The 14,284-nt window shown below is 47.9% G+C and overlaps 1 protein-coding gene across 14 annotated transcripts in view; it reads left to right on the top strand.

Moving 5' to 3' along the window:
- Positions 1 to 14,284, top strand: part of NRG2 (neuregulin 2) — a 126,757-nt gene that overhangs the window by 78,175 nt on the left and 34,298 nt on the right. For 8 of the 14 annotated variants that reach the window (XR_014935689.1, XM_015876268.3, XM_015876267.3 and 5 more), the window contains exons 3-4: positions 8,047 to 8,165; positions 11,672 to 11,737. Coding sequence is in view for 12 of the 14 variants with exons in the window: in XM_015876268.3 (XP_015731754.2) it covers positions 8,047 to 8,165; positions 11,672 to 11,737 (185 nt within the window). In the remaining 2 variants the exon portion in view is untranslated. Of the gene's footprint in view, positions 1 to 8,046; positions 8,166 to 8,450; positions 8,515 to 11,671; positions 11,738 to 14,284 lie in introns of those variants that run through there. The other 6 variants (XR_014935690.1, XM_085519354.1, XM_015876269.3 and 3 more) reach the window with 2 other exon arrangements.

Raw genomic sequence — 14,284 nt, 5'->3', positions numbered from 1 at the left:
ATACATGCTATAAGGAGGAGAGGAGCAGTTAACTGCATGCTGCTCTTCAGCTTTTCCATCAATCCTCTTTCCTCTTGTTTTTCAAACTTAGCGGCAAACTTCCTGGTGCCATCCACCAAGGCAGGCTTTTTTTGTTGTTGTTTTGTATTTTTTCCCCAATGGGTATTTGCTGGAGGGAGGGGAACGATTCTGATTCCTCCTTTCTGAACTGTGTGTTCCATCTGTAATTAGTAACAGGCTGGGGCAAGCCTGGCTTGCACGGAGAGGAAACTTCTCGTTAAGGTGGAAGAAATTATTGGCTGGAGTTTTATCTCCTGCTCAATTTAAATAAAGCACAGTTGATAGGGGCCTTGAGAAATTACCCAGAAAGAACTGTGCTCTGTAGTGAAAGTAAAGCACAGTGACTGTCCCACCCCTTCTGAGCTGCCGAAGAGAGAGCATTTCCTGTGAGTGCACCTGAGATGGATCGAGGTCACTGGGTGCCAAGAAGTTAAGGTTGAGTTTTGACTTTCAAACCGTCCTGGCAAATGCTCAGATGATGGCTATGGAGAGACCTGTGGGACTTTCTGTTTGCTGAGGTGCAGGGATGCCACCCAGCTTCAGGCTGCACTCAGGGCTCTGCCCCAAAACATGCAGATTGTGCACTGAAATGAGAGGGATGTGGTCCGAGAGCCTGGTAGGCTGCTTTCTGTTCTTACAAACAGTTCTCTTTGTGTGCTCTCTTAGCAAGAGAGACTGCTGGGTGATACAGTAGGCGTATCATTAGATTTGAGAGGGCTGGCAGTTCAGTTTGGGACAGGCTGACCATATGACATCCCTTGGGAGTAGTGTCCTACTTTCAGTATCACCAGGAATCCCTATTGTTAGCCTGTAAGTGGAGCCAAGGGATACCCTCCTCTCCTGTTTCTGTACAGTAGTCCCCGAGGCGATGCTAGCTGGGGCAGATTCATTGCTGGGGTCTTCCTTGTAGAGCTCCCTGCTGTAGATTACTCCCCACCCACAATGAATGGGGCTGTGGTCTTCCCCCAGCAGCTCACTGCTCTGGAATGAAGGCAAAAAATAATAATAATGCCAAAGCAGCAGGGGAAACAGAGTGCCAATAAAGATAAATGATTTCCTAATTAAGCCTGGAGACAAGGAGGGGCAAAGAGAACTGTTGAAGCCTTGTGGGAGCCAGAGTGAACCCAAGCAGGCTATACCACCACTCTGGCAGGGGTCTTCAGCCTGACATTTTTAAACAAAGGAAAAAGCTCACTTGACAATGGATCTTGCAAGAGCAATTCCAGATGCCTTAAAGCTAAGACTCTTCTCGAGCACCGGTGTTGTTATAATCACCAGGGGAGCTTCTCTCCTGCTAACTCTCACCATGTCATTATAAGTCCCCAATACTTGGGATTTGGTTTAGCTGCTGATGGCACTTTATTGGAGGGGGTGTGAAAGAGAGTATCTCCTTTGTTTGCCTGTTTGTTGTTTTAAAGGAGATGATGGACATCATTTTGGCTAACGCACCTGGGACTCAACCAGGGAACTTGAGAACTGAAAGGAGAAGCAGTTGGGTCTTGAGCTAGAACAATACACAAAGCCTGCAAGTTGGGGCTCATGAGGGATTCAGGGAATGGGCATTTGATCAAGCACGAGTGAGTTATAGTGACTAACAAGTTATGGCCAGATGCTGAGCAGCTTCAACTGACGGTGAATGCAAACAGAGCCGTGGAAGGAGATTTATGTGCCTGAAATTTTGTCTCTTCTTTTCCAGTGATGTTGGCTGGTTATAAAAAATAATCCTCTCCCTATCTAATGTTAGTCTATCTAATATTATTATTATCAGCTGCACAGTGACACGACTTACACTGGAACACTTTCAGTGAAACATCAATTGAAATCCCATTCATCCAGCTTAATGCTTTACCTGGCATCTGGGGAAGAAGGGCTGGGGTGGTGGCTGAGGCCACAGGCAGTTCATCTGGGATAGCACACTGTACACCCACTGTCATGAATTTGTTTGGTTCTCCTTCTGTGTCATGGATCGGGCACTGGCAAAGATCTGTGGCACACACCAGCTGCAGAAAAAAAAAGAGGTTTAAGAAGAAATGAATGATGTCCCAAATGCTCCAGACTCAGGAGTCTCAAAACTGTAACTGAATCTCTTGTACAACCCTGCGTAACATAATAATGATATGTTTGACAGAGGTTTTGAAGGAGTCTGTCCATCCAGAGGTGCTGTTCCATGCTGCTTTTCCATGATCTTATGTCTGTTCCTGAGAGGCATGTTCTTCTCTGATCTAAATACTTCCAGCCTGGCTTTGCTTGTCTCCATTGCTGTGCTCAGTGAAGGGCTTCCACCAAAGACTGCTGCTTTTAAAATGTCACCTCTCTTCCTACCTCCCTTGGTTCAAAACTATCTGGTTTTGCTTTAAAGGCTTTGTCTGGCCTTCCTCCTATGTCTGGCAATCCCTGATGTTTTAGTCCTACCTCTGAGTTGCCAATCCTATCAGCTTCCATCTAATATGTGATACCCTTCCAAATGAGGACCTCCGTGCCTTCCCCCCAAGCAGCACTAACTCTTTCTTCTGTTCCCAGCTACAGAAATAGCTGTAGTTCTGTTGCTGATGTAGTGAGGCTTCTGCATACTGTCCTAGCTGAGTCCCTACCTGAGGCTTCCTGTCCCCCTATTTAGATACTTGCTTTTTGAACAGCTGCTGACATGCCCCCACTGACTTGCCAGCACAAGGGCAGTGGCACACAGAGGTTTGTATCTCAGCTGAATGGCCACAAATTCCCTCTGAGCGTGTGGTTGGATTTCACTGCCCCAGCTGCCCTGCACCTCTTCACGGTGCCTGGACAGCCATGGCAGTACAGAGATGCAGCCCAGTGCTCAATGGGAGGATGGAAGGAGTTGCACAAGTGACCCTGCTCTTTGGATTGTATTTATTGATCTCCTCCCCTTTTGCTGACGCTGTGTGACCCAGAAGGGACTCCAGCTCTTAGACCAGTGTCAGTGTCAGCTCTGCAGAGCGAGGACTGGTCGAGTCTTCCTTTTAAAGTCAGCCTGCCCCAAGCCTGGGCACAGAGAGAGAGCAACACTGCTGAGCAGAGAAGGGGCAAATCTGCTTTTCAGGTTAGAACAGCACTTTAATGTTGGGGAGCAGGGGTAGGAGAGATCAAGCAAAGGGGATCTGGGGGTAGTTGGTCCTGCCCTGGGCCCTCTCAAGGACATTTGCTATCTCCCACTTCTCTCACAGTCCCAGCAGTCAAACCCCAAGCAGGGCAGGTAATGTTGTGAGGGAAGGAAGAAGGAGGACTTTGCCCACTGCAGAAGGGGTGGAAGCTCAGAAGTCTGAACCTCTGTTTTCTTACCCATCTTATTTGATTGCTTTGCTTGAGGGTTGCTTTTTTTTCACCCGTTCTCATTCACTGTTTCTAAAGCTAATCCTGAACTAGCCAGATCATGCCCTGGAGTTCATAGCAGCCAGCACAGCCATGTGTTGTTCTCAGGCGCCACAAGCACAGCCAGCTTGCCCAGCTCTGTAACCGAGGGCAGGGGAGAGCCTGGGGCTGTTTCCATCTGACTGTGTGGGTGAGAGGATGGTCCTGGCTGCCCTTCTGCCCTGTCTGGCGGAGCTGCTTTGCCATGGCCATCCTCGGTTTTCTTCACATTGCGATGAATTCTTCTACCTGATTTTCTCTCACTTCTTGCTGGGGAAGATGAGTGTGTTCCCTGGGCTGGGGGCACTGAGAGCCCCTGCTCCAGCCAGCAGAGCTGCTGATGGATGGTGGGCTGTTACCAGATGGTGCCTTGGGACTGTAAGATGGACAGCTGGATGGTCTGAATCTTCTTGCCAGCCATAAACCCGCTTTTTCAGGGCAAATTCAACACTGCAGAATGCCAGGGCAGCACATAGGCACCAACTGAATCGTTGGAAGGTGTGCAAGCAGTGCACGTGGCACAGTGCCGGCCTCTGAGCTCTCCGCAGCACTGCTGTGCTGCCTGCCCCGGCTGGCTGTTCAGAGAGGAAAGGGGTTAATAGGTAACCACAGCAGTCTATCAAATGTCCTTTGCAAGAGTCACATCTGAGAATTTCCTTTTCCTAGGATCTCACGTGTTTTTACTATGGACAGTTTTCATTGACAATGCAGAGGCCAAATAAGGCATAGTCTTCCAGTTCTCTTCACCAGCTAATTCCTTGACTTTTTTATTACTTCTGTGTTAGCTCCTCTATTTTTAGAAGACTCATAAAATACTACAATAGTAGTAATCCAAGAGCTATTTCTGTCCTGCACGATGCAGAAGCAGTTGAACTCATGCAGGGCTCACCGAGTCCTCACGGAAACACAGACCGGTATCCGCCGGCTGTGCAGGCGCCGAGCTGCGCGGCTCCGTGAGGAGGTGGCCTGGGAAGAAGGTCCGGTTTCCACTTGGCATTGGGGAGGAGGAGAAAAATGATTCAGGCTAACCGAAGTGCTGGTGGGAACATGAGTCCTGTCACGAAAAGTCCCTCCCTGGGCGGGATGAAGCGCCTGTTTCTTTTCCTCTCACTGTACAGGAGGCCCCAGGGCCTGAGCTCATATTTCGGTGTCTAACTCTGAGATGTCTAAATTACAGCAAATGAGGCCACCCTTCCTGGCCAGGACTTGCTAGGATCTTTGTGTAGGTCTCGGCCATGGGCTGATCTCCCCGCTTCCCATTGTAGTCTGGAGATTGGCACTCCCAGCTGCCCTCTGGGGGTCTTGTTCTCTTGGCTGGAAAGGTATTTTGGGGATCCTGTTCTGGCCAGGCTGAAGGGCTCCTTGTGGATTCCATCCCACAGAGCTTGTGGACAACCTATTCTCCGTGGCTCACTCCTCCATCGGCACTAAGGGGATAATTAGTGCGTGGCTAAGTCATATGTGCTGAGGGTCAGAAAATACAATGAGGCAGATTTTCCCCCGGAGTACAGAAATGTCAACAGTGTTACACTGCGCTGAAATGATGGCATCTGTCAGTGACCCCAGCCCTTTCACTGAACAAACAGCCCGCGGCAGCGCCTTCCTCCAGAAGAATGGCTTCGTCTGGCAGCCAGGCACCTCGGGAGGAGTGTGGCGGGGCTGTCCCAGGGGCCAGCATCCCCAGGGAACACAGCCCAGAAGGGCAGCAGGGGACAGGGAACTGTGGAAGGTTCCTCCTAGGGCTGTTACTTGGCACTTCTTTACAAACACACCTCAGCCATCAAAGAAACAAAATGCCTGCCCTCCAGGCAGCAGGAGGAAGAATGCAAACTTGTAAAACCAATTTCCTAAGCAGCTTTGAGGTATTTCAGAAGCATGTGAAAGTAGTAACATGGAACAGAGATGGACTGGTCATCTTTCTCTCTGCCACACGCAGGTCACGTAAGGGCTAATCTCTCTCACATCTTCAGTGGAGTTCATCTTGTGAAGAGTCGTTATTCATGGTTTCAAACTAAAAGAGCTGAGGTTTAGATTAGATACAAGGAAACAGTTTTTTACACTAAGGGTGGTGAGGCACTGGCACAGGGTACGCAGACAGGTGGCAGTGCCCCATCCACACAGAGAGACAAGGTCCATCTGGGTGGGCTCTGAGCACTGCTGGAGCTGTGGGTGTCCCTGTGCACTGCAGGGGGTTGGGCTGGATGGCCTCTGGGGGTCCCCTCCAACTCAAGCAATTCTATGACTCTATGATTCATGTGCTTTAAAAGGTTCAAACTGGTGCTCTGAAATAAGGTAGTTCTCTGTTTCAGGGCTCACTCATCCTCTTCTGTACCTTTCATCTCTCTCCCCTAGGTCTGTTGCCTGACATTATACATTGTATGGTTGAGGTCATTGGTCCCAAAAAAAAGCTCTCGATTTCTTTAAGGGTATCTTGCAGTCTGGGAGAGATTCAACAAGCTGTTTTAGAAAATAATCTCCTTTGACAGTTCAACAGCCTTGTGCATTAAAACAAAATGATCCTCTTTGGTTTCACCTTGATGCCGAGGTTCTATAAATACCAGCATTGCTTTATATTCTGCTCACATTCTTCTCCAGTTCCAGGTAAAAGACCACATGTCTCTCATCCTGTTAGTGGAGATGAATCCGTCAAGTATGACCCCTTACATTAGCCTTTTGTGTCACTAAATTACTTGCTAATTTGTATATTTGGAATTTAAAAACCTTTCTCTGCAAATGATCATGGACATGGGTGATACAGAGTGGATTTTTCCAGTTACTGCACGCGGCAAAACGTGCCGTGCATATGAGATCACGGTGCAGCCAATGATCATTAGAATAACTGTTCTCCGGCAGCTGCAGGTAGCATGCTCACTAATGCTTTCAGCTTTCAGCACCTGGCCTTGACCCTTTGCTGACTGTTCCTACACCCATCTCTGTGGAGGGAGAGGGGAATGGGGCCATGCACTCATTTCTACAGCCCCGTAGGGCCAAAGTCCATCATCCAGTGCCTGTCAGATCTCCCCAGCAAGTCTTTGCATCAGCCTGTTTGTTTAGACCCCAGCATTTGAACATGTTGACCCAGATAACTGGCTTTGCACTGTGGAGTAGGGGAGACCTCAGATTAGTGGAATTCAGGAGACATGCTGTCAACGTTCATTTGAAAATTGTTCCACATGGGCCCAAAACTCTTGTGATTGAATGTTTGACCACATCCTGCAGAACAGGGCATTGCCTGTATCCTGGGAACTGTATCAAGTCATCTCAAGTGCTTCTCATTTGCTAACACAGTGAGTGAGATGTTCACGCCGTGTCCTTGCGCCATGGCTCCCAGTAGAGCAGCATGTCAGGGTGTTGAAGAGATGTCAGTGCACTTCAGTGAAGGACTTTCTATGGAAAATCATTTGCACAGCCCAAAGTCCTTCCTAGATTACGTATGCGATGTTGCAAATATTTCCAAATATAATGGTTTTCCACATTAGAGGAATTTTGCCTTCAGCAACGTAGACCAGTGGGACCTCTTTTTAAATCTGCCAGTGCTTCCAAGCTTCTCTGTCAAGTGACTGTATGACACAGACCTGAGACAAGAGCTTGGGGTAGGAAGCAGAGGGAAATGTTCTCACCAGAAGGAAGCATAGACTGTTTCTTGATAAGCTGTGTAAACCAGAAGGAAATATAAAACAGAGGGTCTGCTGAGGAATTTCCCTTGTGGTCTCAGGAGTGGTCTTTGGTGTGTGTTGAAGGCTGGTTGATCTCTGTCAAACTAGTTAATAAATGGTTTTGCCTTGTCGTCAGAGAGATATCTTGGAGAATGAGAGATGAGCCAGGTGGAGGGGAAGGTGATGGCCTTCTCCTGTACCACCACAGAGCTCTGCCCTGTGCAGCTCCCATTCCCACAGAGCACACAGCATGGGTTGTTAGGCCATGTGAGCAGTCATCACCTACATCATCTCCCAATCTTCCTGGGTGTTTCTGGCCAATAAAATGATCATGGGGATGTCAGCCTGACATGTTTGTAGTGCACAACGTAGTGTGTGTATTTGGGGGAGACAAAGTGCTTGCACTGTTGGCCCAGAGAAAGCTACAAGACAGTTGTTCAACTTAAACCTTGAGGCTTTGGTTTGCAGGCTGGAATGCATGGGGATTTGAGTGTGCAGCACAGCAGGACATGGTCAGGGAGCTGAGCTGCTCACCCTCCTTGGTAAGGTGCAGAATATGCTGCTCCTCTCCTTCCTGCAGTCATATCTCGGTGTTCTTCAGCAAAACGGCCTTTCTCTGGTACAGGTCTGTGTGCTGGGGAGGTGGGGTCTTGTGCTCAGCCCCTCACAAGACTTCTTGACATTCCATATGTGGCCTTCCTGAGAATGGGAGCAGATGTCAGAGCAAACCATGGCATCAGGCTAAGAGCGATGGGTTCAAAGGGAGATGTTCAGTTAGGAAATCACGATGGCTGTGATTCCTGGGAAGGGTCTGATTTAAATCCTGATTGGCTGGTGAGATCAGGCAGATGGTCTCCTGCAGAAGGGGTAACTAACCAGGCAGCGTAGCAGGGCCAGGAATGGTTATCAACTCATGAGGATGGTTAGCAATTGAGTAAGAAATGTCTGCTATACTTTTCAACAGAAAGATTTCCAGACTGCAGTTCAACAAGGTGAAGCTGGAAGATGCTGGGGAGTACAGCTGCGAAGCGGAGAACGTTTTAGGGAAAGACACCGCAAAAGGCAGCCTGAATGTGAGAAGTGGTAAGTGAAGAAGTCAGCGAATGTCTTGAGCCATCTGTCATTCAAGCAGAAAGCGGGAGGTTCTGCAGGTGATCTGTCTTGCATTTTGTGTCATGCTTTCAGGATATCGAGTAAAACAATCTCGGGAGATAAGAAAAATGAAGCTTAGCATAAATGTTTATCTTTGTTATCTGTCACTGGCAATGTGGTTCATTTACATTTTAAATAAACTTACAGTCTATGTATTTTTAAAAAGGGGCAAGGAAGAAAGCAAGCTGATGGGCTCGATGTTCTATTTCTTTAAAGAATTTCTGAGAAGCAAAACCCACCAGAAGACAAGTAATTAAACCGTAGCTTTGTGATGAGTGAAGTTGCTTCTGGTTTTCATCCTAGAATGTGTGCTCCATCTCTTAGAGCTCAGCGGATGGAGTCTGAGGTTAGGTGGTTTTATTATTATCTTGGTCATCATAATTATATTGCTTAACGTGATGGTTTGGATGCACCCTCCGGCTCTGAAAGTCCCCGCAGTGGTTGCCAGAAGCCAGGAGGGTGTGAGCAGGGGAGGGATGGCTGCTGGGAGCTCTGTTGCCTCAGCTTTTCCTCCTGCCATTCAATAGCCACTGTGGAAACCCCAGCTCTGCCATGTGGCCCTTCGGCACAGTCCAGTTTCACTGCTGCTGTGCTCTCAATAGCACTGATCACATGTGATGGAAGGTACCTTTTTCCCGCTGCTTTCTGACATTGTTTTCTCTATTAACCTCTACCTCAGCAGTGTCTGCAGTCCTGGATATTTTGTGAGGCTGGAATACTACATACCTCCCCCTCAGTTACACTACCTGTACAAAGCCAGTGCTTGCAGTGCCTAGGGAAAGCAGCCCATACTCAGACCTGGAAAATTAGCCTTGCTTTCTTTCTGATCATGACACCTGTGTCCAGAGCAGGCCAACAGAGGCAGTGCTGCTCCTTTTCTCTTACTCATGCTCTGGCTGTCCCATCATGGTGCAAACAGCTCTGCTGGGCTTGGAGCTGTGTGTACAACCTGCTGTGTGCAGCACAGCCAATGCCTGGCACCACAGCCCTGCACACCTCTACTCCTCCAGCCCTTGCAAAAAAGGAAGACCAATGGAGCAGTGCTGTCACTTCATTGTGCATGCTGCTCACAGAACTAGGGCAATGCACATCACGCCGCAGCAGCTCCCAGGTGTAACTCTTCTTGTCTGGCCAGTGCAGGAGCAGGTGGCTCTCACTGGTGTTGCAGGGTGTGTGAGGACATGCTTGAGTTGCCCAGTAATTATTTGAGAGTACAAAAGCAATCAAAAGAGACACAAAAATCACCATTACCTGGTGGGAGCTGCAGGCTGCAAGGGGCTGCAGATTCAGTAAATAAAAGATAGCCTGGTGTGCCCTGCCTGTGGTGGGGTCTTGATGAATCTGTTTTCAAAGCAGCCTTGAAAATCTACCTTTGGCTTTTGAGCGGAGCAGCGTGCACACCTTGCCACTGCTGTGTGCAGGTCACCTGGCAGGAGAGCAGGTATTTGCAATTGAATGTTAGATGTGGTCCCTTAAAAAGGTAAACAAGATGTTGCTGATCACTGTAGGATTTTGCCACTCTGCCGTTCTCTCTTGCCCTTCTTTTGCTTCTCCCCAGAGCTCCTCAGGGCAGAGCACCATTCATCTGTGCCTGTGCACTTGCTGACAGGTCTTCCTCTTTTCTTCCACACTGCCTGTACTGCTGGGCCTTCCTGGGGCATGGGAAGCTTTCCTCAGCTCCCTTCTGCACACTCCCTTCTTCTGTGATACTTTTCAATAGAAAGCTTCCCAAGGCATCCATCCGCTTGTCTCTGAACTCATGTATTCTCTTCTCTTCCTGCCCACATTACTCTTTGTGCTCTTTCTGACTACATCTCAGCTCTGCTCTGTACAACTGTACAAGTTGACAGCAATTAATCCAAGGTGCACAAACTCCCTCTCCTTGAAGCCTCCCTCTTTCCCTGAAGCTCACTACAGCTATTGCTGCTTCTGTTTATTCTGCTTCTCCATTCTGCTTTGTCACTGCTGCCCTGTCTGTGAGGACAACATCCTTTGAGGGATGGAGGCTCCTGAGCCCCCCAGGTCCTGGCTGGTGCTCACACACGAGGCCCTTGGGTCTGTGGATGGGGATGTCTCTGCTGGCAAGCATTTCTCAGCCTGGTGAGGCAGAGTTGCTGTTGCAAAGTACTCTTCTCTGTATTCTATTCCACTACAACTTTTCAGCCTTTATCACTTGCACAAAGAACCACTTCAGTCCCATTTCTCTGTCTCAAATCACTGCAAATGCCACACTGAAAAGAGATTTTCATTAGAAAGAGAGTGGTTGCAGTGCCGTGGCCCCTTGTCTCTTAGAAAATGCCCACTGGCCAATCCCAGCAGCTCATACCTCCTCTGCAATTCCTAAGTTTCCACAAAATACCCGGCTTGGGGGAAGAAGTTTCCCATTGAAAAGCTTTGGAAGAGTGTTGATTTCTGAGGAAATCAAAACGTTGTGCTTTGGTGCTCTTTTCAGATTTTTAGTACTTTGAGGTCAATCTGGTGCTTTCTTAGAAGAATGTCCATTTCCTGGTCCTCCTTATTGGTAGCGTAATATTGGCAATGCAAGTGGGAGTGACAGCATAGCTGAGATGTGACAGTTTCAGACTTGTTTTCCTCAGAAATTTTGTAGGCAGCTTCTTGACTAATGCCCCACAAAATACCCCCTTTGCTGAGAACTCCAGGAAAACTTAAAGTTTTCCAACAGACTTTTTTTGCTTCCCTTATGTTTCTCTTTTCCTGGTGGCCTCATCCCCGTGTCTCCACACAGCACTGTCTCCTGGTGCTTTCTGCTCCCTACCTCTGGCTGTCAGGAGGAGCTTTGATCCAGAAGGGGCTGTTGCTGACAGCTGCCTTGGCAAATGTGGGCAGTGGGCTTTCCCAGCCTCCTTCACTTTAAGGAGGGAATCAGTACGTGTGCTGGGCTTCCACACTGCCTTTGACCTTGGACTTCATTCCTTTCCAGCTCCTCCGTCCCTTGTAAGAGCATTACTTTGTGTTGCAGAGCTGCAAATACTCACAGGGTGGAGGCTTATTACCATCATGAGCCCATCTCACCTTTTCTTAAGCTCCACGTTTTTTCCCTATTTTGCCGTGATCTTTGCTCTCTCACAACCATCAGGGCTGTGCAAACCTGTGGCAGTTTCACTCATCCTACCCCCAGTGAACCCTGAGCCCTTTCCGCCTTTTTTATCATGATAGAGGCCCAGGTGGCACAAGTCCCTTTATGGTGAGGGGACTGACATGCGCTGTGCCATCCCCCTGCAGGATTCGTGTTTGTCTGCCTCTCCCCCATTTATCCATCTGAGCATCCCCTCGCCAGTACTAACATGTCAGCAGCCTCCCCAGCCCGTTCCTCCCAGCAGCACCTGCTCCCATGCTCCTCCCTGCATAGCTAAGCCAAATCTTCTCTGTTCAAATTAGATATTTTGTTCACTACTTTCTTACCTTAATTTCCCCAGGAACAACGAAAGCACCACAAGTTTTACCAGCCTCAGAAACTAAAATAGTTGTTATGGAAGAAGAGTGTAAGTACCTCTCCCCCCAACTCCCATACAGCTTCTTTCCCCTTATTTGTTTTGGTTTTATGAGACAAATTCCACAAATGCTTGATTGCCTCCTGGAATCTTCTTTAATCGCTGCTTCTCTTTGATTCCTCCCAAAGTCCTGATCTTCCACTAAATCTTTCAAAATATGATTTGTGTTGCTGTGTCCATCTTGGAATGGGAGAGGTTCATAACTACTGTAACGGCAGCTTGAAGAACACGCTACTTATAATTGGTAGTGGATTTTAAGTGTCTGCACCTCTTCCAGTGCACTGATTTATTGATACTTCTGAGATGTGCTTGTTGCAACCTTTGGTCTGGGGTTTTATTTTATTTTGGCTTTTGGGACCAGGTGAAAAATATATATATATATATACCACAACAAAACAGGCTACATGAAATACAAGGAAGGAGACATAAGGCTCCTAAGAGTAAGTCAAAAGAAAGAGGCAGAAAATCCAGCTGCTCACTGATGTCACATTGTTGCTCGAGTCTCCAGAAAACAAGAAAAGATTTCCCAAAATGTTATTCGATTTGATTTGATTTGATTTGGTTTGATTTGATTTGATTTGGTGGATCTGCTTCTTAGCATTCCCTTGGATTTAGTTGTCATGAGTGCAGTAGAAAATAGGCACACACAAAAATCAAAATGTATACAAGTGTAAACCTGGGAGCCAGGCTGTTGGCTCGTCTCCTTCTCATGGGATGCGTTATTTCTGTGATGGAGAGCCTCTCCCTGCTCAGGGACACTGCAGCTCGCAGAGAGCATCAGCACGCTGGACAGCCCACCCAGATCCTGTCCAAGGGCGAGCCCAGGACCAAGCAGGTGTTTCCACATCTGGGCTGTATCTCCTTTCCAGCTGCTGAGCTGACAGTGCAGCTGGCTGCACCTCTCTGTCAACAATTCCATTTTCCAGATTTTATAGGGATGTTTTCTGTTTGGAAAGCTCCATTCTTATGATATTAAAGAGAGAGCTGGGACTACTTAAGCTGGAGAGGCCTCTGGGAGGCCTTATAGTGTCCTTCCAGTACCTGAAGGGGACTTACAGGAAAGGGCAAATCTGCCTTGCATCCTAGTCCAGCTCATGTGGGGGGCAACAGTATAGCTGGGGAGAGTACTATACCCACTATGGGGTACATACATGGGGCACCACTCCTGCAGTGCAGTAACACCTTCAGGTGAGATGTTCAGAGCCATTTAGCAGGTGTAACAAGCTGTGCCATGGAGTATGTTGTGAGCTGGCCTGGTCATAGTGTCAGTCTTAAGTGACTTTATTCTACATAGTCAAGGCAGACTCTCTCAGCCAGATTCCAAGGGAAATCTCTGATGTCTGAGAAATTGCTTCTGTGATGTTTGTATTTTGCCATGATACAGCTGTCTTTCCCCTTCTTCGAATATATACTTGTGTCTGAGTGTTGCTGAACTACAGCAGTCACAGAGATGCTTGCTTGAAAAAGCAGTGGGGCTTAGAAGAGAAAGTGTATCTGCTTCTCTTATCAAGGAATTTTCCTGATGATCCTGTGAGCATAAGATGGTTGCAGGAGCCTTCTCCATCATGAAATAGTGTTAAATAAGACACATTGCCTTGTGTTTGTCACAGGTGGAGGTTGTGCACTGGGTGGCTACAATGGCTCGGCTCACAGGCAGGAACTTGCAGGGATGGGGTAACTTGATTGTGTGCCACGATGAAAAGAGAAACGTCCTTTATACTCATTCCAGCATCCAGAGTACTCAAAATGGTAATGTGATCCTGTCAGTGTGCAGCGTAAAGCAGCCAGACAGGGTTCTGTAGCTGCAGACCTGCTTGGTAAACAGAATAGGAATCATTATCAAAGTTCAGAAACATTCTAACAGAGACAGAAATGGAATGGAGCTCAGAGCAATCTGTAAAGCGTTCTGAGATGTGAGGTCTGTGCAGGATGAAGATGCTAAAACTTTACCAACATTTCATTTTCAGAAAGTGAGGTAATGTTTGAAGTCTCTGAGAAGGGCAGTAACTCCTTTTGCTGGGCTCTCCCCTAATTCCTTTCCTTGATTTGGACAAACAGGTGAACTCTTAAGGGTTAAAGGAGAGCACAGGCTGGGTGCAGGAAGTGCACTTTGGATACTTGCAGACAGTGTTGGGCAGGTGCTCTAAAGCAACATGTGGATCACAGCAGCTGCTCACCTGGGCTCTCTTTGTGCCCTTTGTCTGGGACACTGTCCGGCTAATCTGCCCCTTTGCTGGCCTATGTGGGCTGGGCAGTGCTTGCTGGGCCATCTAATTTCACCCCACTGGTGTTCTGCAGCACAGAGACATTTGGGAGCAGATGACAGAAATACAGAGGCAAAGCAATAGAGGCAGTGCTGAGTTGTACTGGTGGCTAATATGCTGCACTTGGGTGAAAGCTGGGCCCCCTGGATTGAATTGCAGGGCTTTTAATTCAACCACTGGGGATCATAAGCACTCCCTTAAGTCCCTTTAAAGATCACCATGGAAAGGTAGGTACCATTCTTTCTCCAACTAAATCCACCTCTCTGTGCATCTT

The sequence above is a fragment of the Coturnix japonica genome, chromosome 18, assembly GCF_054131305.1.
Source record: "Coturnix japonica strain WE chromosome 18, WE-NBRP24, whole genome shotgun sequence".
NCBI lineage: Eukaryota > Metazoa > Chordata > Aves > Galliformes > Phasianidae > Coturnix > Coturnix japonica.
The sequence above is the reverse complement of the archived record's forward strand: the minus strand, read 5'-3'. Positions and strand labels throughout refer to the sequence as shown.